Consider the following 24,772-nt stretch of genomic DNA (forward strand, 5'->3'; position numbering starts at 1 on the left):
GCTACAGTGTGCAATGTCAGCTGTGAGGCCTTCTATAGAGAAGTCTGTGCCTTTCCAAACCATGTCCAATCAATTTAATTTACCACAGTTCAACTCCAATCAAGGTATAGAAACATGTCAACAACTATCAAAAAAACTGGAAGGGATCTGAGCTAAATTTCAAGTGTTGTTGCAAAGTCTGAATACTTACATCAATGTGATATTTTAGGTTTTTCTTTTTAATAAATTTACAGACATTGCTAAAATTCTGTTTTCACTTTGTCATTATGGAGTACTGGGTGTAGACAAATGAGAAAAAATGAATCTCAACAACTGTAGAATCAGGCTGCATCATAACAAAATTGACAAAAGTGGAGGGGGTCTGAATACTTTCTGAATGCACTGTACAGGTTTTTAATTTCATCCAATGTTAAAACACCACTTATGACAATATGTCAAAGGAAGGAGCTGTAGAAATTTTAAAAAAATAGATAATACAGTATGTGCTGAGTTAACATGCCAAGATTTTTAAAAGTATTATTTATGACCTCTATATGGTTTTGATATTTTTTTTCATTCCACAGCCACTGGAAGAAAAAGATAGAAGCAGTAACCAAAAGAAACTGAGTTTGAATTCAATTTAATCTGATTAAAAATTATACAAAGCACAAGTGGAACAACATTCTTCTTACAAATATTGCACTTGAGAACATATGGATATGTACAACTTTGCTATTCTTTACATCCAAGGTATTTTTGTCCCGATAAGGTTCAAGATAAAGTTGTGCAGGAAATCTGATAAACCAACCATTTCCATTATAATTTCCATCAGAAGTGTGCCACCTGAACACAATTTGCTTTGACAAGAAATGAATATAACTTATCTTACAATTCATTTGTAATGCCAGTGGCTCCCACCCAATGGAAAGGCAAATGGGATAGTGATTTTCAGAGTTCCTCTTTTGCTCAGGTGATTGGGTAGGTGATCTTGGAATGAGGAGATTGGAAAAGGATATAATTTGGCAATCACCAAATCTTCCTCTTCTATAGATAGTTCAAATTTATGATGTCCCGTCCCCCTACTTCTCAATTCTAAAATCCATTGCTATCAAATTTCCATTAACAATCACTGAGTGGAAAAATATGCAGTCGGAAATTGTGCTGTGAAAGTTACTTTCCTTTATAACCAGCTCCTCAAGCTGTACACAGCCTTACAGATTCCAATTGATTTAGTACTCAGGGCAAACGTCATCCAATTTCCAATTGTCATTGTCCCTGGTGCTGTGAATAGTTTCAGTGGCCTCTGTGGGTAATCATACTCCATCTCTCTTTGCAACTTTTACTTGGTATGGAGTAGGACATTTACAATAAGACATTGATGATCTGAACATTTTTGAAGCACACTGAAAAAGACAATAACTGAGATTGGATTGTGCACTGTCCAATTTTTTGATTGTATTTATAACCTAAAACGGGGTGAATACTATATAAAATTAAAGGGCAATATATTGAGTTACAAAAATGTGCATAATTGTAAATAAAAAGAAGATGATGATAGCTTTTACGAAGCATATTTGTAAACCATAAGAAAGGTTCACAATATGTGTTCAAGATGTTAACTCTAGAAAATGGAAAACTTTTCTGTGGAAGTTTCTACTGATTGGCTAGTTGGGTCTACGGTATAAGAAATAAATAAGAACTAAGGCATCAATACTCTTTTGGGCTACAGCTACATAATCCAAATAAGAATTCATTCAACATGGAGTTCCCAGTGGTTCCTTCCATTTGGCTGCCCTATGCCATGCAATATGTCCTGTGTATCTCCTACACAGAGCAAACAGGGAAGTATTTAAACAGTTAGTTTAAAAAGGGAACAAACTTCCTTCGCTAGCCTAACAGGCTGTGCATTAAAAATTCCAATATTATCTTTCTAACTATAAGAGGCAAGTTGTGAGAACTTACTACTTTATAGAGCCTTTACGACTTTACATTCTGCTTTTGGCACATTTTGCCATTGGTTCAATTACAGCCTTGGGTAAGTGAGATTAAAGGAAAATACTGAATAGGGAAGAGGCCGCATACTCCAATTAATCCAAGAGAGAAAGAAAACTTACACATGGTCTTCAAATTATCTACTTGGAGTCCTGTGGTCCTTAATAAGATCCAAAATGGAAACATCCTAGTTCTGTGTAATACGTAAAGCATGAAAGGGTTGCTCAGGAAATAAGAGTTTTTTTAAATAATTAAAATTGTTCTATAAAAAAGAGAATTTAATCCATTTGAGGTCATAATTAGTATTATGCAAACCTTGTTAATCAGTAACAAGGGACTCTTTTCCCTTAATGTTTCTGTTAAAAGAGGGTGTTCTTCATTTTGTTATATACAAAAACTGTGGGCTTTTTTTTTAAACCGCCTATATAAATAATTATACATTATGTCCCATTTTCTGGAAATAAAATTATAATTCTTCAGTAACAAGATGACTTTGTGTTCTTATTTTTTAATCATCCCCTTTCTTCTTCAGTCACAAAGAAATGTTATCCTCAGAAAATTTGGATTTTAAGTGTTATTACGAATTGAGGAGAATTTAGACCAGCAAACATTTCTATTTACATCAACAGTACTTGCATCAAAATCAAAATTAACATAATGGAGGAGAGGATGCATTTACCAGTTGAAGGAAGGAATTGGATTTCACCTGTAAGGTTCTGGACATTTCTATTTGTGTTAAAATGATGGAGAGTGTTTATATGCATGCCTTTTGCCTTTGTAGTCCTGTCTAATAATGTAATGAAGTATTTCAATAAAATTCAAAATAGAGTTTCTGAGAAACGTCGTTTGAAACGCAGTGATTGTTTTGAAATCACTCTTTTATGAAGACGGAAAAGGCAATGCAAGGTCTTTGTTAATTCTAAAAATATTTCTGCCATCTAAAGAGCTTTTCTTTCATGCTTCATAGAGAGAGAAATGCAACTGGCATGTTACAAAAGGGAGAAGAAAAGTATCCTCTTTGCAGCCAAAATGCAGCGATGAATTGCATTTAGTTAGTAACAATAAAGATGGCTAAATCAATGCACTTAAATGCACAATATTTCAGTGTGAAGAATTGTCACATTGGTATTCATAGGCTTTTTATAAAACAGAAAATACATTCACTGTTTCCCATGGCTCCGTGCTGCAATTACACTTCTTTTAAAAAGTAGAATTTTTTGAAATTGGATCACAGATGTTTCTTTTCAATGGATCTTGAAAACCAAAGGAATTGTTACAACTCATTCATCCATAGCCATAAAATTACAGCTCTAAGTTGTTGGCACTTTTAGGAACATACCATCATGAACTAAAATGGAGGTGGAGGTCTTATCTTTTGTTCAGACGAGCAATAAACTTGTCCAACTTCAAACCCATTAGCAAAGGAGAACATCGAGAAATTTAAGGGGTTTACTCATCTTAACTTTCTTCTTGACAATATCTCTGTAAATAATTTAATGGTGAAACAGGGGAAAGATTTTCAAAAGCACAAAGGAAAGGAAGCTAAATTATACCTGAGATAAAAAAAGAATATTCTGCAGGAAAAAAGTTGGATATCCTGTTGTCTACCTATGCGTAATGATAAAACTAGAATATCCACAACTTTAAGATCCTGTATTATATCATTTGTGCTTTTGAAGATCTACACACTGAATTGGGGTTTTAATCCTATATGAATTCCACATGTGAAATGAAACTTAACATTATCCTTCTTTTCACATTTCTTTTTAGTCTGATTATTTCACCCCCCCACCCCCCAAAATATGTATAAACCGAGGCACAAGTGGTTAAGGATGAGACTGGACATGATCTGATCTAGCAGCTGCTTCTTGCACTGGTACATTTCCTGGCACCAAAGGCTGATTGCCGCCCACTGGATGATTTTGCACATTTCCATCTAATTGTGATGCAGCTGTAACACAAAATATTTTAAAATGTTATTTGCGTAAGCAATTGTTTCATAATCAAAATCTCATTTCTCATGAAGTAATGTTCTGAAAAAGTCCAAAATATATAATACACATTATTGTTTGATATATTCTGATATAATGGTAGAAGTTTGAACATGATGCTCACTGCTGGGACAGTCATGTGACCTGGGGACGCCGAGAGGTGGAACAGCTTGCTTTCCTCCCCAACATCCAGGAGGATGTTTATGCTAAAAGGTAACTAAGCAATTGGTGATGGGGGGTGGGGAGGAACATGTGGGGTTCTGGCGGGAAGCAGGACCAAGGCCTTGAGGGATGCCAAGAGTCAAAAGCAAAGCAAAGATGCTCAAGGCGTGGGTGAGGCCCAGGGCACAACCTGCATTAGGTGTCCCAGAGCCTTCCATGGGGCTCTATATAATGTCCACATTGAGGAGGACAGGGATGGGGCGTCATGATTTCTGACTGTAATGGCCAGGTTCCATTACAGATAGTCCTCAACTTGCAACAGTTCTTTTATAGTCACCGTTTGAAGTTACAATAGCACTGAAAATAGTGACTTATGCCCATTTTCACACTTATTGCCATTGCAGCAACCTCATGGTCATGTAATTTACATTCAGATGTTTGACAACTGACAGTTGCAGGGTTCAGGAATCATTTTGCAACCTTCTGAGCAGCAAAGTCAATGGAGAACCCAGTTTCCCTTCACAACCGTGTTACTAATTTAACAACTGCAGTGGTTCACTTAACAAATGTGGCAAGGAAAGTCATAAAATGGGACAAATTCATTTAACAAATTTTTGACAACAACAATAATTTTGAACTCAATTGTGGTCATAAATTGAGGACTACCTGTATAGTCATTGGTCGAGGACTACCTGAATACTGTTGTGGTAAAGGAAAAGCAGTCTATTTTACTGCCTTGTTTTTCTATTAGGCAGGCAAGTAAAAGAAAACCAATGGAAGAAAAACAGAGCAGGAGGAAGACAGTTACTTACCTGGTTGAAATTTCAGTTCTCCATCTGGACCTGAAGGGGGATGTCCTTGCTGTAACTTCTTATGTTCCATTTGTTTAACAGCCTGTAAAACAGTTAATTGACAGGTAACAAGATGGAGAACATTTAAACCGAGGCCTCAAAATTTTCATTTTCTATAATAAACTGGCATTTAGCTTTCTGGTCTTTCTTGCCATGCTAAGCCAGATTCCTCAGTTAAAAGGAACCAGAATCTGAATTTTTTTGATGGACCAAGCAAGAACTTACAACTGAAACATACCACAAACACACAAGGCAGAGTTACAAGGGGGCACCTCTTTCCTGAACTCAGTGTTCAAAAGACCAGCCATGTTATTTTGGCAAATAAATCAAAAAGTATCAGAACAGACAAAATAATAACATACTAAAATAATTAACTCTCTGCTGTCTTTCTATAATACCCAGCCCAGCTTTATAAGGATTCAAGTGGTTGTGAAAATACTAACAGACAACTGCACATTCTTTAGTGAACTGGTTAACAGACAGAAAGCCTCTTTGTTCAGAGAGGGGGCATTAAACACGAGGGAAGTTTATGTCTTAACAAGTTAAAAGATTCTAAAAACAAAAGGAGTCCAGTTGTAGAAATTTCTATAATCTATTCAGCTTCTTTTTAAATAAATTTTGTTGAAGCTGACTCTGTGAGAATCTTGCTTTAGGTCAGAGATGAGGAACAGTGGCCCCTTTATGGCTTATGGACTTCAACTCCCAGAATCCCTGAGCCAGCTGGCCTGGCTCAAAGATTCTGGTAGTTGAAGTCCACAAGTCATGAAGTGGCCATCGCTGCCCACCTCTGCTTTAGGTAAAGTTACTGCCAAAGATCTGACATTCATTTTGCCCATCAATAGAGGTGTCCCTGTCCCTCCAGAATGGGGATGCTTGTCACTAGTGAGCCCGTCCCATGTAGGCAGTGCAGGTAATCCTCGACTTACAATAGTTCATTTAACGATTGTTCAAAGTACAACAGAGCTGAAAAAAGTGACATGATCATTTTTCACATGACTGTTGCACTGTCCCCATAATCACATGATCAAATTTTGATTGCTAGGCAACTGGTTCATATTTATGAAGTTTGCAGTGTCCCAGAGTCACCTTTTGATAAGCAAAGTCAATGGGGAAGCCAGATTCCTTTAACAAGCGTGTGACTAACTTAATAACTGCAGTGATTCACTTAGCCACTGTGGCAAGAAAGGTCATAAAATGGGACAAAACTCATTTAACAGACTTCTCGCTTAAGAACAGAAAATTTCGGGCTCAATTGTGGTCATAACTCAAGGACTACCTGTATATGCAGTATGCATGACTTCATAGTTGTGATGCTTTATGTCTTTAATAAAAGCAAAATGAATTAGCTTCCAAACATGCAAAGGAAAGCTTGCAACTGTTCTAGTTGTACCATTTCAAGTTCTTGTTTCTGAGTCTGAAGGAAGTCCTGTTGCCTCTGTAGTTCTTCTCTCTTTTTCTGAAGTTCCAATGCCTGCTTTTGCAATTCGTCTTCTTGCTGGAAAATGTGACTTTCAAATTCCTTCAGTTCTTCTTCAGTGAAGACCTGCTGCTGGTCCAGAGTCTCAAAAACAACAACAACAACCAATTTTAACTCCTTAAAAGAAATCTTAATGGGGGAGAAATCAGAGTCATCTACATCTGTATTGGTGTCCAAGATTTAAGATGTTTGTTGATCACCTACTTTTGGATAAGGGGAAATTATACTTTTAAAACACTCTAAAATTCCTCCCAAGTGAAAGGCAAGGACACAATTTCTCAACATTGCCCTTACTGTTCCATCAGCTTCCCATTTCCCTATTCCATGTACACACCTGGAGTTAATTTGCCTTTGGAGTAAATTTAAAAACCAAATTGCAATCAACCTCCTCATTAAAGGGAGAAGAACTGAAGTCTACCACACCACAGAGCAAACCCCAACAGAGACCACCTGCCAATAGAAGACCTTGTGTCTAAGCATCTTCTGAGCTGCTTCTGAAACAAATTGCTCCTCCTTACAGCAATAACGAAGAGGAACTATGTCCACCATTCTTGGATTTTCTGACTTTCTGACTTTTTCCATGGACAAAGTTGAGTCCAGAAAATATATGGACTGTATTTGTTTTAAATGGATGGTTATTCACAGACTTAGCTTTCATATCCCCATGATTTCCCTTGGGTACTATCCATGAAGTACGGTGGAAGCTCTTAAGGTTCCTTTTTAACTATGGACTATTACTCTAAGGAGAGAAATTTCCAGAAACAGTAGTATTACAACTGTATAATATTTTTCATCATAGCCAAATTTGGGATAAAATGTATACATGTAGAAAAAGACAGGTAAAACAATTATTCTCTTTTTCTTCCAACTTTAGTTATTCCTTTGCTCAAATTCTATTGCCATAATGTGCATTCTTACTCAGTTTCAAACAATGACTGTTCAAATTTTATTTTCATAATGTCATTAATGATAAATACAGAAAAATAGAAAGAAGAAAAAATAGATGATTAAAAGTTCAAAACAGATGGGCCATTTGCTGATGACCACGATCAATCTTAGTTCAAATGTGTCATTAGTACCTCCCAGCTTTCTGGCTCCAAAAACTCTTTTTTCTGTGTAGCTCTCATGAATTCTTCCATGGTGACTAACCGGTCTTTGTTGACATCAATCTTTTAAAAGAGAAGCAAATACACAGAGAGAGAGAGAGAGAGAGAGAGATTGAGATTGAGATTTTAGGCTAATTTGTTTGCAGTTCTTAAAACAAATGGAAATGAGGTTGCAGAAAAGTCGTGACAGAAATTCCTGGCTCCATGTATCCTCCCCTACTTAAGGAAATCCATATTTTGGTACACAATAAAATAAATTAGGATTAGTTATACTGCATAAAACATAATGGTAATAGGGATGGGAATAATTGATAAGTGCCTAAGCAGTAAAATACAAATTAATCTCATCTCATGGGGTTCTGCAAATATTTCTATCCTGATGAGATACGTGGAATTCATCAGTAACATTTAAAACTCCATGTCACTCAAGTATCAATAGCATGTGAGAATTTAATATTTTCTTATTATGTGGCCAAAAAACCCCTCCCCCCTCACATAACCAGATTAGAAATATCAAATCTGCATGATCATGGTGAACCTGACAGAAGAATCATTCATTGAGAAGCTGGTTTTTGCAATGACAATAGGCTGATCATTCAACAGTTTGAAGGTAGAAGTTTTAATAATTATATAAATATAATTGCTGTAAAAAGTTGTAAAGTTGTAAACACTAGCTGGAATAGCATTCTTATTAATTAAAAATAAAGATGGATTCACAGAAACATTCCCACCCCAAGCAATCTGTTCATGAACAATTACTCATTGCACTATTTAGATATAATTCAACAGCAAACTGTAATAAAGCTATGCATATAAGGCTAACTAGATCAAACCAGTCAGTCCTAGAGGAGATCAACCCTGACTGCTCTTTAGAAGGCCAAATCCTGAAGATGAAACTCAAATACTTTGGCCACCTAATGAGAAGGAAGGGCTCATTGGAGAAAAGCCTAAGGCTGGGAAAGATTGAGGGCAAAAGAAGAACGGGACAACAGAGAATGAGGGAGCTGGATGGAGTGACCGAAGCAGTAGGCGGGAGCTTAAATGGACTCCAGAGGATGGTAGAGGGCAGAAGGCCTAGAGGAACATTGTCCATGGGGTAGCGATGGGTCAGACACAACTTCGCAACTAACAACAACAAAGACATGTAATAATAAACTTACACTATATTGGGGATGGGTCAGGAAAGCTCTGAAATAAGCACTTTCAGAAACATGTTTTAGTTTGGAAAATATGCCCACTATTTAAATACATACTTACAAACCTGTTTTTAACATTTAATTGTAAAATGTGTGCCCTGAAGCCTTACCTCATTCATGACATGCTCTCTCATTCGTAGCCTCTCTTCTTCCATTTCAACCATATCATCCTCTTCATTTTGGGGGTCATAGACTTTCTCTAACTAAGATTAAAAGAAATATGCTTTGAACAGGCTATTCCAAATTTTATTACTTGGTTATGAAAATATGTTGCTTTAATGCTATTTATTTATTAAACAGACAGCTCACTGCAAACAGACAACTGTCAACAACTTAACAAAGTATATGAAATAGCAAAAGTTAAAATATCCACAGTATGATAGACATCATAAATAGCAAATGCAACAAAATACAAAGATCAACAAAAATAGATATTTGAGATAAATATTTTCTTCCTATGTATTTAATAGGAACATAATAAAATTTGGGATTATCTTCCCTTGGGAGATATTCAGAGATACTGTGTTTTCCCGAAATTACGACATGTCCTGATAATAAGGCCATGCTACATTTTTCTGGTGGGCAAAATATAAGCCCTCCCCTGCAAATAAGCCCCCTGGACAACCCCCCACCTCTGACCAGGCAGAGTGCCGCTCACCAACCTAGCGGTATCCCAAAGGTGCTAAGCTGCGGGAACCTGGGGGGGGGAGGCAAAGGTGATCGTGTTGCTTAGTGCCTTCGGGATACTGTGCCCAGCTGAAAAGGGGGGTTGTCAGGTGGCTGCTCTCTTGTGAGCAGGCTCCCAAAGAGCCGGGCACAGCCTCATGGGCGAATGTCTGTGTTGTGCTGTCGCAGCAGTACAGCACAGCAGCCATGAAGCAACCACACTCATGCACAGCCACCCAGCGGCCATTGCCGGAAGACTCAGTTTGGAAGCCGCAAAAAAAGCCATGTGGCGGCGGTGGCAGAGGTTCCCTGGCTCTGTGGAGAGAGCTGGGCCATGCATTGTGAGGCTGGCAGGCGCGTGAGCGAGAGCAGAACAGCTGCTCACGCAAACCCCCCTCCAGCCATGCAGAGTGCCATTTATTGCCATTTTGAAGGTGCCAAACCGCGGGAGCCAGGCGGCGCCGAACAGGTGCTCACGCCGCTTGGCGATATCCCTAGGTCAGTGAATGGCGCTGTGCCTGGCTGGAAAGGGGGTTTGCCGGGTGACTGTTAATGGGAATTTATTTATAGGGTTTTAGTATTATATAATTGATAGAGGAGACTGAAACTTCAATGTTCAAGGTGATTGAATCATTAAGAAATTGAGGAATTAACCTTCTATCCATACAAAAACATCTCACGTGTCTTTGAATACATATGCCTAGTTATGGGACATTTACATATAATATTGCTAGTCTCAGCTTAATGAGTGCCAGATATTTGAATGTACTTCACGTTAGCCGCCCAGCATTGTTTAAGAAAATTGTTCATAGTTTATAAAAGATGAAGTCCAAAATGAGGGGAGAGTCTGTTTAGATTAGGATATATCACTCTAATGATATTCAGTACTACTGAAATGAATTCATAAGCTGTTTCTTATTCAATTAGCATCTGAAACAGTAGATACCGATAACGACTTACATTAAATATTTTCCTGACATTCACTATATTTGCTAATGTAAACCGTCCTTCAATTGCTACGACTGCCCTAAAGAATACCTTTAGAAATAGTAATATTATTCTGTTTTGTACAAGTTCATTTGAGTTTGAGTAAGATATAGTTAATTAAACTGCGAAAACTCAATGTCCATTCTAACATTCCCATTCAATGGTCACTATTTGCTCATGCACTGAGCCAAATCAAACCTCATGATTCTGAAATAATCCAGTTACACATATTTACCTCCTTAGTAAATAAAGCTTCTAATTCCTGTTCATCCAGAAACCCATCAGCATTGACATCTGTTAAAAAAGTCATATAAATATATAATTAGAGATACTAGCACACCCATACATAATTCTAGACCACAATCATTCCCACTTTAATATTTGGATATGTTGCTGCAAATCATATGGTAAACTACCTGATTAGAAAAAGTGAATGCAAAGCCATGTACAATAATGTGCGCACACACACAGACAGACACACAAAGTACATTGTACTTTGTATACACAAAGTATATTGTTGTATTATATATATTGTTGTATAATATTAGTGACCCCCGAGGGAGGGCCTTCTCTGTGGCTGCTCCAGCCCTCTGGAACGATCTCCCTGTGGAGATTCGGACCCTCACCACCCTTCTGGCTTTCCGCAAAGCCGTTAAGACTTGGCTGTTCCGACAGGCCTGGGGCTGATGAGTTCCCAGCCCCACTCGAATTGGTGCGCCTGTTGCGGAGTTTTAATATGTTTTTTGTAATTGTTTGTCTTGTTTTGCTTTTGTTGTGTTACCCACTTTCCCTATGAGTTTGTTAGCCGCCCTGAGTCCCTTCTGGGAATAGGGCGGCATACAAGTTTAATAAACCATAACCATAACCATAATATATGAAAAAAAACCACACTTCATGCATCTGTTGAGGTTTTCTGGAAAATCACATACCAAGATACATTTGTTAATCTGGAAAGGGCAACAGGATTGTCAATATTCTTGATAATTCTGTTTCTTAATGTTTTTTAACTATATATCTTACCATGCAACTTGAAAAAAGTCTTTGGATCAAAAGCATTGGGGTCTAAGCCATCTGCTTCCTCCCATACCTCTTTCAATTGGTCTTTACTTCCCTGAAAGGTGATAATAAACACAAGTTGTGCAAATGATTTCACAGAAGCTTTTAACATAGAATTAAAAATCATACTAGGTTACGCAAAGGACTTCAAAAATCTAGTTAATTTTCCCCTAAAGCAGCCTTTGGGTTTTTTCTCTGATATACCTTGCAAGGAAAAGATTGTGATACTATAATTTCTCTGCCACTTTAGTATAAACTCGTGGAAAACTATACAGATATAAAATGTATTTTATATTCACTCTAAAAACAATTTCAATATCTGCAATGCCCATGTAGTATGACTGATATCACTGTGACAAAACAACGGGTAGAATCTAGTCACACTCCAGTTTCTATAAAAAAAGTGGAAAATATAAAGATGTTTTTTGAAAAAACCCAGAATCTTTCCATTTTTAAAGGGTATCCTATTTAGTTAACAAATCATTGTATAGGAGGCATAGGAAATGGCATTTATACTTGGTTATAGTTTAAAAGCTTAATGAGATTAGTGACCAAAAATCAAGCTCAAAAACTATAATATTTTAGTGTGGTAAAGCCTGTCATGATATTGAAATAAATGAATGAATAAATGATTTAGTATCCATTTAACTGACCCTTGTGATCTTGACTTTTTCAGTCAAGGGATCTCTGCATACAATTCTGATGAGTTCCATTATCCTAGTGTATGACCATACTACAGATTTTATTTGATGTGTTCCCATTCATTACCTTTTTAAATTTTATTTTTGTTTTAAATATATAACTATATAATATATAAATATATAACATATATATTTTATATAATATTTTAATTGTTATTCTATACCAGAGTTCTCCAGAGTTCCCAGGTGGGTGGCTTGGAGTGGGGGTCGGGAGACAAGCACATGTGTGTGGGTGTGCGAATGCCTATGATGTTCGCGGCCATGCACAAGTGGGTCCGAGAGCATCTGTGATGAGGCTCGCTCGAGTGGGACTGCAAATGTCCACGACAAGGTTTGTGTGAGTGGGGCCAAGAGTATCCACAATAATACTCATGCGAGTGGGGCTGCGCGCATGCACAGAGGCACGTGCACCAGCCGGCCACTCAAATAGCAGGGTGGTGATTAGCCTGCAGCCTACAGGTTGGGGACCCCTGTTCTACATACTCAGACTTTGTGTCAGATGAGCGGCCATATAAGTTTGATAAACAAAATAAATAAAAATATACAATCCAATATATTTTATACAGTGTGGATAAAAACCGCGGACTTACAGGATGATTCACTTTGGGGTGATCACCATGCTTTTTTTTCATTTCCTCATATTTAGCTTCTTCTTGGTGCCTCTTTTCTTCATCCAGTGTTTTTAGATATTCTCTCCTTTCATGTTCTTTCATCATCTCATACTTCTTAAACTCCTCATGATGGGTTTTGTCATAGTTTTCTAAGTCATGTGTAGCCTGCAAATAAAAAGAGTTAAAAATTGAAACAAAATCTGTTTCCCCCCCCCCTCTAGAGTGAGGATAAACTTTGAGCTAACCAGCATTAAGAAACTCTTGTTGACCAGGCCCCCTTCTCATTTCCCTCAGGACATTTTTCTCAGGATATATCCAAGTTCATAAGGAATTCCTGAACAATAAATTCTACAACCATCTCCTTTGGATTAGCAGAAAATGAAAATATGAAGAAACTCAGAATTACTGTTGTATACTAAACATCTTCACTGCATCTAGACTTAGACTAAATGTGTAGTATAAGAAATTTTTAGCCATGCTATCTAAAATTACAGTTAATCTTCATTTAGTGACTGCCTAGTTTAACAACCATTCACAAACACAACACAACTGTGATGAAAAAGTAACTTTATGACCCACCCTCACATTTATGATCTTCACAGATCTCTAAAGCAAAGAAAGCTGAAGTAAGATATTAGGCAAAATTGCAGTTTCACTAAGTGATTGATGATGTTATGTAGTTGGGTAATGACATTTCTGCAAGCAAATAACTAAACTCAGAGAACACCAAGGACTCCAGAATTCAACCCTAATTCTAATTATTTTACTCATCTAATTCTTTTAATTATATTCTTTAATGAGAATTTTCTTTAATATTCTTCAGCATCTTATATGATTCGTTTAATACTTTGTCTCCCACAGAGAAAACTCAGCATTATTTCCTTAAATCCTTGCTTCACTTATGAAGAAGTACGTATGGTACGTATGGTATTACAGGAATTCTCTACCAACGATTATCACATAGTAAATGTTACTGACACTAGAGGGTGCTAAAAGCTCATTTTTTATGCTTCTGCCTCCATCTCTACAAAATAGGAATAACAAAATTGACTTATTTTTAAGTGTGATTGTTAAATATTGCTGTCACAATTAAACTGACTGGCCCTGGACATTTTATTTTATTTATTTTATTTTATTTTGTTTTATTTATTTTATTTATTTTTTTTATTTATTATTTATTATTTATTTTATTTATTTTATTTATTTTATTTCTTTTATTTATTTTATTTATTTATTTATTTTATTTATTTTATTTATTTATTTATTTTATTTCTTTTATTTATTATTTTATTTCTTTTATTTATTATTTTATTTATTTAGTTTATCTATTACATTTATTGCATTTGTTTTCTGCCCATCTTACTTCAAAGCAACTCTGGGTGGCTTGCAACATTAAAAGCAATAAAATCATAAAAGATAAATATTTTTAAAAACAAAAATAGAATAGACAAAAAAAATTAACAGTAGAAAGGTGCCATTTGGATTTGCCATGCTTTGAAAGCAGCCAACAAATACCCCCAGAGATTACCACAAATTTGTTAATTGTTCTGGATCAGAAAGGGAAAATTATTAGATATAAGAATAGACACATTAAATATTTAATTAATTGGTTGTAGATCTTCGCCCAGTTTTTGAAATACATCTCTCAGCACATCACTCGAGGTTTAGACTTTGACTCAAAGGAGGCTGTGCTTTTAGAATTTGGATCATTAAAAAAAAAATGATCCAGTTTGGGTAGTGTTGAAGTTGCTAATCTCAAAACCAGGAGACTGTGAGTTCTAGTCCTGACTTAGGCATGGGAAACCAGGTTGGTGACTTTGGGCAAATCACTCTCTCTCAATCTATTCCACTTTACGGGATTATTGTTGCAAGGAAAATAGGCGGAGGAAGGAATATTAAATATGTTCACCGCTTTGAGTTGCATACAAAGTCGTAAAGGGGGGGGGAGAGATCTATTAATAAGTCATAAATATATGTGCGATCTGTGACTTGCAACCATTTTTTTTGAAGGCCTACAATATAGGTGCCCTGATCATGAATTAGTAAGTTCCAAAGGTGTTTTTCCAAAGGGCAACTGGACTGTGTTTTTCCTTGAAGATGTTTCGCTTCTCATCCAAGAAGCTTGTTCAGTTCTGACTGAATGGTGGAAGATGGAATAATTTATATTCCTTGCAGCAATCCTTCCATCCTCCCCCATTCAGTCAGAACTGAAGAAGCTTCTTGGATGAGAAGCAAAACGTTTTCAATGAAAAACGAAGTCCAGCTGCCTTTTGAAAAAGCACCTGGGGGACAACTGTGCCCTTGATGACTGAGAATCTCCCTAGGCACAGACCTGTAAGGTGTGGACAAAAAGCGATGTTTTCTTGCCACTTAGCTGGGAAGAGGCGAGCCTTACCTTCCTCCTTCCCTCCTGCAGCAGGGACTAGCACAGTTTCCTTTGTAGAAGTCCGCCCTGTCTTTTTTTAAATTTTCTGTTCAACCACTCCTGATTCTCACAGACTGCCTAGAGAAGTTTTCTTGGGAAGGTTTTTCAGAAATGGTTTGTCATTGCCTCCTTCCTGGGGCTGAGAGGTGACTGGGCCAAGATGCCCATGGCAGGAATAGAACTTACAGTGTCCTGATTTCTAGTTTGGTGCCTTAGCCATTACTCCAAACTAGCTCATTCATTCATTTATTTCAATTATACTTTTTATATCTGCAATTCTGTTCCCAGCTTTTTAATTTTTTTTAAAGTTAAGTTTTAATTAATTAGTTTTTAGTTTTAATTAGTAAGTTAATTAATAATTGCAATTGTTCATTTATCTGTGGAGCAGATGTTAAACAAATATATACTTGATTAAATTTTAAAGCTATTCAGGATCTGCTGCATTGAAGAAGCTTTTCCTGCCATCACTGAATGGTTTTTATGTTGGCAAATGAGATTTCTAGCATTGCAAAATAAACTATGCTATTATTCGGAAAACTGAGTACATTTAAATTGGTTTCAATACCAATTAAACAGTCTGTTAATCCAGTAAAACAATATTGGTTGACTAATACAAAGTTAGTTCCAAGTATAACAAAATGTGAGAAGGAATTAAACGGGCTCAGTTTAAAGGTTTAAAGACTTAGTAAAAATATAAAGCTGCTTATATTGGCTTGAGAACATTCATTCCATGATGCACTCACTACAAGGAACACAAGCAGATGGGTAAAGGGCAGTTGTACAAATCTTGTGTAACACAACATTATATGAGGGATCCAAATGGAGTTCCAAGTTAAGATTTCTGAGATAATTATGAAAGATATTTTTAAAAAAATTAAGAGACAAAATTTCAGACCAGTATAGAAAAATATTTTTTTAAAGAGAGAGAGAGAGAGCAAACAAGCATCTGAGAAAATATTTGCTGGACACTTACAGTTTTGATTAGCATGTCTAAATCTTTAACTTCAAAAGTGTGAGGGTTGTGATGGTTCAGATGCTCAAACTGTTTGAGAAGAGCTTGATGGTCTATGCCAGAATCTAAAGGAAACCCACACAAAAACAGAACCATGATGACTACATTGATAGATATAATACAACAAACACTGGACAGAATTCAAGAGTATATCTTAAAAGGCAATTCATATTTTACGAAGATATTCATAACCTACAGTGCTCACGAGGTTAAAACAGAGGTTTTAAATTAGATGCAAATTGACCAGGCAATATAAAAAGTAGGCCTCAACAAATTGTTGGTGGTGGTGATGTTGTTGCTACTAGGACACAGACTCCAGATATAAAAACTGACTAGCCCAGATCTTGAATTCTTTTCAGTCAGGATGCTAGGAATGGTGGGGTGTGCTGCTGGGGGTTCGCAGAGGTTCGGAAGAATCTTTAGCTAAGATTCTGTGCAGTTCGGAGAACCCCCAAATGCCACTCCTAGTTGGCCCTGCCCACAGCAGCCCTCCCCTCCCAGGAGTCCCCATGTGCCCCATTTTGGATACAGGTAAGTGCAGGGCAGACGCAGAGGCTCAGGGAGGGTGAAAAACAGGTGTACTGTAAGTTTGGGAAGGGTGGAAATGGGGGCCTCTGAAGCCTGGGGAGGCAGTTTTCACCCTCACGGAGGCTTGAGTAAAGCCTCCGGAGCCCGGGAAGGGCAACCCCCCTCCCTGTGGTGCAGCAGGCTGATTAGGTCACACCCACCATGGCCATGCCCAACCAGCAACTGGGCAGAGAACCCCTTGCTAAAAATGTTGAAGCCCAACTCTGGATGGCTTCCTTCATGGCATGTGAGGATAACAGGCCTGCTCAGGACAGGCCAAATTGCTTGGGATGATTCTTTCCTTTAATCTGAAGACAATTCCTCAGGTGGCTTAATGCCTGCTTATGTGGAGATTACAAAAATCTCCTTGACCTTAACCAGAGGGACAAGGTGTAGAGAGAATGAGAATATATGCCGGTCAGGAAAAGCTATCGATAAGAGACAGAAAAACCTGTATAACTGGACTGCCATTGGGCTGTTAAGATTATGAATGAATGTAGATTGCAAAGGACAGTGCTTGGGTGTTTAAATAAAAAGAAGGAATGTCCCAAGTGCTCTTAAAGTATGACAACATTTTTAGAGAAGAATGTCTCTACTTTTGCTACTTGTTGATATGCTATGCAATCCAAGCAAGATGTAGGTTTGCAGCAATGGTGGGTTCCGGATCCCGATGCAACCGTACCGGGTGCAACGGGCCCCATTGTCCTCCACATGAATATGCGCAGCATGTGCATGCATCTTACCATCCAGCGACGCCTCCGCGAGCCTCCGCGATGCTCCAGATGCTCGGCGGAGTATCACGCAGGCGCTGTACGTGCCATGCTCGGAAGCGCCGAAGAGTTTAAAGACAGGTAAGACGCAAGGGTGAGCCCTCCGGAGCACCATACCGGAACGGTACCCAGTGCTCCAAGCAGGCTCTGGTATGCCTGTACCGGGGTGTACTGCCTGCAACCCACCACTGGTTTGCAGCTACAAATTAAATTACTAAATTATCACGTTATTTTCCCACATATATTTTTTTTTACATACACCAAACAATTTTTACTAAGGAAATAAAGGCACATTAACCATTTCCAAATGGGATATTATAATCCTAGCCCTCTCCAAAGAATTATGCTTTTTATGGGCCTCTCTATAAGATGAAGAAAATAGATTTTAAATTTAAAGTAATAATATTTTATTGGTAATATTATTTATTATACCCTATTTGTATATAGTCAACGAGTTTTAAAAACTGATATAAAATTTTCAGAATTCCATTAAGGCAACGTTGGTTGGGGATGGAGTGCTTTCTTCCTATAGCCCACTTCATCTTCATAATATTTGAGAAGTGACCTGCAGTGTAGTGTTATGTTTTGGAATGGAATTTATCTAGTCAAAATAAGAGAAGGAAAAAGAAATGTAAAAGGGATAATTGTGTAAACGGGCCCTAATTCTCCAACTTGGCTTCTGGTGTTGACATGCATGTATTGTTTTTATGATGTCAATATGGAGAGGGTTTGCTATTCCCTTTGTCTGGATTGTTGCTTTTGGGGATTTTCTAGTTTGGTCTACACACCAAGAACTCCCTGGTAGATCATTTAAATGCTATTCTGGGTTTGATTCTGTTTAACTTTTTGAAATCAGCCAAGGTCACTTAATTTCTACCATCTGCTGTAGAGAAGATTAAAACTGTTTCACAATTAAAGTTGTCATTACACATGATGAATTTTCATGATTTGAACATATGGATTATTATCTGAAATACTGCATTCCTCCTATGCAAAGATTTGCTTGAATGGTTTATTTGAAAACTAACACAAAGCTACACGACAATGTCACAATGGAAACCCCTTCTTTAAACTGATTCAATTTCAAGCAATTTATTTTGCAGATGTTGTTTTCTTCAGAACGAGCTTGTCATTCTCACCCCTGATTTTTGAGTAGAACAAGAATAAGTAATGAAGTAAAAAAAAACACCACAGGAACACAGTTTTATCTGATTCAAACACAGCTGTAAATGAAGGAGAAAATTGAAACATTATTGCCAATTCATCCATCCCCCCCCCCCTCTGCTTACCTTGATATGCATCAATCTTGGCTTTGATTAACATCCTTAATCTTGCAACTTCCTGCCTTTTCAGTTCATCCAGTTTTGTTCTCACCTTGTGGCCAACTAAGTCTAGCTCCTTGCTTAACTTTCCACTCTGTCAATAATAACAAAGCATTGACATAAAAAGTCATTATTTTTCTAGAGGGTAATTTTATTGGTTATTATCCATAACTGGATGCACTAAGTAAAATAACATTTCATTCTCCTAAGAGAATGGAGTTTTCAAACACCAAGCAAAACTGTAAAAGCAATGCTCAATTATGAGCATTGATAAGTTATCTTTTTCACTTAATAATTCAGTGGAAATCAAACTGATTGAGAAGGTACCTAAATAGCATATCCCAAAGACTGGTGCACAATGATGTAACAGAGTTTATGCACAGTATTTATTTAGTTAGTTAGTTATCAATCAATCAATCAATCAATCAATCAATCAGGCTTATATAGCTGTCCATTTCACCAAAGCTAACTTTGGGAGGCATACATTAAAAATAATAATTTTCAGCTCCTGGATGGATTCTTGAGGCACTACTCCCAAAGGCAGAACCTTCAGCAATAGCAACAATTTTCTCTGAAACGTTTTAATAGAACGTGGCACTAGCAGTATTTTTAAGCAAATATATTTAGACTGCAATTATGTACAATATGCAGCATCCTCTAGGTACATCACAATCACTCGGGATTAAACTGTCCTTTCTATGTTGAACTGAAAACTTTGGAACGGATGACACCAAGGACACATGCTGCAATTTGGCTGTAACAAGTCATAACTTAATATTAAGATGATTTGGTTTATTAAAATGCATCCTGGAAAAAGTTGAACAATAATGTTTTCGTTTAACATTAATTTCACAGGTAGTTCGCCAACACTAGGCCTCAATTGTTGTTTTCATGCTGGGAGTCAGAAAGGAAAATCGTTCCTCACTTGAAGTGAGCTACTGCTTATTAGTCATTGAACATCAAAACTACCTTCGACTGGCCTGCTGTTTCCACCTCTGGTTGAAATCCATCAGACAACAGGCAAAGTTGCATAGGAAAGTATGGTTTAGTGCAGTGGTTCCCAAACTTGGCAACTTTAAGACTTGTGGACTTCAACTCCCAGAATTCTCCAGCCAGCTGGGAGTTGAAGTCCACAAGTCTTAAAGTTGCCAAGTTTGGGAACCACTGGTTTAGTGGATATTTTAAACTGGATAAGATATTTGTTCCGGGTGGTAGAAAAAAATTGCATAGAGGGATAATAAAAGAACTCAAGAAGATCATAGCATAGGAGTGCTATAAAGTATTTTTAAAACTCTTCAAAATACTCCAGCTAGTATTGGAGTAGGTACTTTGCACTACAGGTGCACTGAATCTAGACACCTCCAGATGTTGTTGAGCTTTCCCATCTCCCCTTCCCCCCATCCTGCCATTGCCCTCCCCCTGTGTAATAGGATTTTAGTGGTTGGCATTCATTTATTTATGTTTTATACATATACACATATACATACATGTGCATGTACATATACATATGTACATGCATACATATATGATTGTAAGCTGCCTAGTGTTACCCCTCTGGTAAGATGGGTGGCCAATAAATTTTATAAATAAATAAATCTTTCAGCCCATCTCCCCAATCGTCATGCTGACCAAGTATTGGGAGTTGTGTTCAGCAATGGCCGAAGGCTACGTGATATTTAAGCTATGGATTGGGGAATAACCTGAACTTATACATAATACTAAGTCATGAATCATAGTTTACAGATCAGAATTGCTAGATTCACATAATATATTTAATCAAATCCAGGTACTGTATTTTGGCTTTGCCATGTGAGAACCCAATTGCTATTTGTATTGGTGTAAGTTAGGCAATGTCGATAGACATTGTTCGGAATTGCAAAATTTAAGAACATTTCAAGGTAACTATTCCACGAGAAAAAGATGCATTGATCTTACACATTAATACAGGATCCAAAATAATTCATTTTAATTTTCTACTAGGAAACGGAGAATTCTATGTTTTGGTTTTTAGGCTTGTTTTTCCAAAAGAAGCTACATATTTAGTATTGTTTCAGAGACATGCTTATAGCAAGTGATTACATTCTCTCTCAGTGAACACAGGGAAAGTCAAACCACAGATCTCATTATTTTCATTTTATTAAAATTTGCTAGTTATTATACTTACTTTTATTTCCTCTATGTTTGCCGTTTGGAGTTTTTCTCTAAAATGTGTGTCTGTCTCCAAAACTTCTATCACTTGCCTGAGATAGGCATCATAATACAATCCAGTATCCTTTAAGATATACATATAATTACCATTAGTAATTACAATTAAAAGTAGAGACAGGGATAAGAAATGTTGCTTTATCTTTAAAAATATTTCATCTACAGTAGGTGTTTCTTAGCCTTCCAACAACCAATTATCATCTTTTGTTGTTCATTGCTGAAGGCGTAGAAAATTAACACAGCAAGAATTAATTTTAAACACAGACACACATCCTACAAGTTCAGTTCAGGGGTAGGCTCCGGGGGGGTTCGCACAGGTTTGGGCAATCCTCTAGCTAGGATTCTGCCCAGACCGACAAATCCCCAAATGCCATGCCTGGCTGGCCACACCCACCCTGCCCCTCCCCTCCCAAGAGTCTTTAAGCAGCCCGTTCATCATGTCAGGTAAGTGCAGGGTGCACACGGATGCTCAGGGAGGCAGGGAAACGGGCCTACTGGACATTCTGGAAGTGTGGAAACACACATGTTTCCGGCCTCCAGAGCCTGGGGGAAGAGCTTTTCGTCATCCTGGAGGTTTGAGGAAAGCCTCCGGATCCTGTGGAGGGTGAAAATGCCCCCCCCCCCCAGTACAGGTGGCTGACTAGGCTATGGCCACCATGGCCACACCCACCTAACAACGGGGTAGTGAACCCGTTGCTAGAACTTTTGAAGCCCACCGCTGGTTCAGTTCAATATGAAATGCCAAGTTTTGGATTTCACTGGAACCTACAAAGAAGAAAATATTTTTCTCTCTGAAAATATAAGTCAGACTTCCCCAAGCTCATGCTAATCTTTCTAGGTTTGAGGAACTGATCTTGCAGTTCCAACACTTTTAAAGATTGCCAGATTGCTTTGAATGTTTTTAGCCTGCTTTCCTTCAGAAGCAAGTCACGTTTGGCAAGTCTTATTCAATGCATTAACCCTTTCTTAAAATGTTTCTGCCAACAGAAAGCAAAGGCCTGCTTGTCTAACTTTGGCCTAACAAAGACCAATTTTGTTTAGAAAAATAATTACAACCTCTTCCACTTTGCAAAGAGGTCCATAAATTTAAACCAAACTTTGTATTTTTCCCCTTAAACTAAGCCAATCTCCATGTAAAAATTTCAGGACCAGAAGTGAGAGGAGAGGAATTTGACCAAAATCAAGGATCCTGTGGTTTTGATCAAAAAAAGATTAGAACCCGTCAAGCTCCACCATAAACTACAGATAGCCCTCGTTTTACATTCCTAATTGGAATCAGGGTTTCTGTCATTAAGTGAAGTGATCATTAGGTGAAACCTCATGTGACTGCGCTGCTTTGCAGTAGTAGATATGGTAGTCTCGGTTGTGATCATTAGGTGAGAACTGTACGGTCATTAGATAAGGATTTCACACTTCCCCTGCCCTGCATGAACTGCCACCTTCATCCCTCTGCCTCCTCCCCAGCCAACCCTGGAGAGAGAGCAGCCTTCAGTATTTGAAGGTCTGTCCCCCTGCCCTGCTTGCCTCCACTTCAATTCTGCCCCACCCCCCCTGCTTAATTTCCCCATCGCTGACCTTTGAAAAGTATTCTTTTTATCCCATAGGATGGGAATAGCTCAAATTCTAGCACTCACAAATGTTTGTCACTTAACATTCAATGACCATTCAAAGTTATGACCAAACTGAACAAGTGGTATTTTAAATCAATCCCCAACGTTATAGCCATTGCAGTCACATGAATAAAATTAGGGCAATCGGCAACGCACTTGCATTTATGACTGTGTGTGCGTTTCAACCTGCGTTATCTCCTTCCCCATCTCTGTCCTTTCGGCTCTCCTGCACTCCGCCAATGATGCCTACCACTACTACCCCCCCCCCTCACTGCGCCCAGCTGATCTTTACCATCTTCTTTCCCTTGCTGCTGGCCCTGCATCCAGGCACCGGATAAGGGTGCAGCCTCAAGATATGCACCCTGTGAACATGGCAAGGTGGCATTGCCAGGTCTGGTTGTAAAGAGGGAGTCATGAGGGGTTTGCAAAGCCTCAAAGGTGTTGTACGGTGCCTATAGCTGCTGCCCACACCACCACCCTGTTCCTTCCAGTCAGGCCCAGCAAGCTGCCTTTAGCAGACAAAAGCTCTGCCATCCTCCTATGCTTCCTGTATAGATCTCGGAGTTGTGCCCTTGCCCAGCACCTGGATCCCAGGGCAGTAGGGGAAGAAGATGGCAAAAGGCAGTTGGGGGTATGGGGCAGGTAGCGGCAGTAGCGTGCAGGATGGAAAAAGGGCAGAAACAGGGGGAGATAAGGGGGAGGGGATTGAAGCACACACTGTGGTTATACGTAATTGAAAGCAAGGTGCCCAAAAGTTAAGCAAATAACTGCAGAGGCACCACACTGGCCATAATTTTGAAGACTGGTTGAAATTACCACTAATTCAGCAATGTCATAACTTCAAACAGTTGCTGAATGAATGGCTGTTAAGGGAGGACTACTGCACATGCTAAAATCTGAACTAATTCCACCCTGAATGTTATTTATTTGTACCCACTTTAATTATTTTTTGCAAATAAGGCAGTTAGAATGCATCCAATACACCTTCTTTCTCATACTCCCCACAACAACACAACTCTGCGAGATGGGTCAGGCTGAGAGGGAGTAACTGGCCCAAAGTCATCCAGCTGGCCTTTCATGGCTAAGGTGGGAATTGAACTCATAGTCTCCTTCTTTCTAGCTTGGTGTGTCTTAATCCACTGGACCAACCTGGCAATAATCAAGTACACTTGTTGAGAAATAATCTTATAGCCTAGGACAATGTTTTAAACCTCACTGTCAGGCCTGCAGCTATATCCCTTTTAGGATCTTTGGCCTGCCACACTCTCTCTTATTTCATTATGCTGTTTCATTAGTGTAATAGTTGGGAGGGGGAAATAGAAAGGAGTAGAATTGTGGAATGTGTTGTTGTCATTCTTTTCTAGAAGCCCAAGGTCATCTTTTGTCTCCGCACCTCTGCACCTGACCAGAAGCAGCTGGGTGGAGTTGCCAGAGTGAAAGAAGAAGATTGGACCATGTGATGGATTTGTGGGTGTGGGGACAAGATCATGAACTTTCAACTGGGTGGGAATCTGATGTAACTTCCAGAATTGGGATTCCACATGTGCTAAGATGTCTGATTTATTAAATTGGAACTTTAAGGATTGTTTTGCCTTGGACTCTGATTTAATTCTACATGATACTTGGAGCGCTGACGCTCACTTTGCTTTTATTTAACTTTTTTTTGTCTTGTCTTTCTTTGGCTCTAATATTTTCAGAACCCAATAGGGAAATATCTAGATGCTGCTACTCTGCATGCCACAGAGGATCTAAACACCGGTAATGTATTACATTCTAGTCTGAAATATTGCATTGTTGTAAAAGCCACTATTAAGAAAACCATATTTGATTTAATGAAATGACTTACCGGATTATCTACTTTTCCACTGTCTTTTTCTTCCTCCTGTACTTTTGTCTTGTCTACATCTATTGGCACTGCTTCCAATATAATTACAACATAGGTCAGCAGCAAAACACATTGTTGCAATAAAGTAGTTCTCCATCTTATCTGAAATAAAACAAGATACCACTGAGCAATTTCCAGTATTATGCACTGTACTTTTCCCTGCTTTTCCCAGCGCCAATATGTGACTCCATCATAATATTC

At 38.1% G+C, this 24,772-nt stretch overlaps 1 protein-coding gene across 1 annotated transcript in view; it reads right to left on the bottom strand.

The window, feature by feature from the left end:
• Positions 1 to 603: 603 nt before the first annotated feature.
• Positions 604 to 24,772, bottom strand: part of NUCB2 (nucleobindin 2) — a 38,761-nt gene continuing 14,592 nt past the window's right edge. The window contains exons 2-13 of the mRNA XM_087717337.1: positions 24,533 to 24,673; positions 21,036 to 21,143; positions 18,839 to 18,965; positions 16,174 to 16,277; positions 12,755 to 12,940; positions 11,428 to 11,518; positions 10,643 to 10,701; positions 8,865 to 8,957; positions 7,532 to 7,621; positions 6,366 to 6,536; positions 4,937 to 5,018; positions 604 to 3,922 (exon numbers count right to left, since the gene is read on the bottom strand). Of these exons, the coding sequence (XP_087573463.1) occupies positions 3,798 to 3,922; positions 4,937 to 5,018; positions 6,366 to 6,536; positions 7,532 to 7,621; positions 8,865 to 8,957; positions 10,643 to 10,701; positions 11,428 to 11,518; positions 12,755 to 12,940; positions 16,174 to 16,277; positions 18,839 to 18,965; positions 21,036 to 21,143; positions 24,533 to 24,673 (1,377 nt within the window). The 3' untranslated portion in view covers positions 604 to 3,797. The remainder of the gene's footprint in view (positions 3,923 to 4,936; positions 5,019 to 6,365; positions 6,537 to 7,531; positions 7,622 to 8,864; positions 8,958 to 10,642; positions 10,702 to 11,427; positions 11,519 to 12,754; positions 12,941 to 16,173; positions 16,278 to 18,838; positions 18,966 to 21,035; positions 21,144 to 24,532; positions 24,674 to 24,772) is intronic.

This window comes from Thamnophis sirtalis, unplaced genomic scaffold (assembly GCF_051295495.1).
Source record: "Thamnophis sirtalis isolate CommonGarterSnake01/CBP01778 unplaced genomic scaffold, rThaSir2_p1.2 scaffold_1, whole genome shotgun sequence".
Lineage (NCBI taxonomy): Eukaryota > Metazoa > Chordata > Lepidosauria > Squamata > Natricidae > Thamnophis > Thamnophis sirtalis.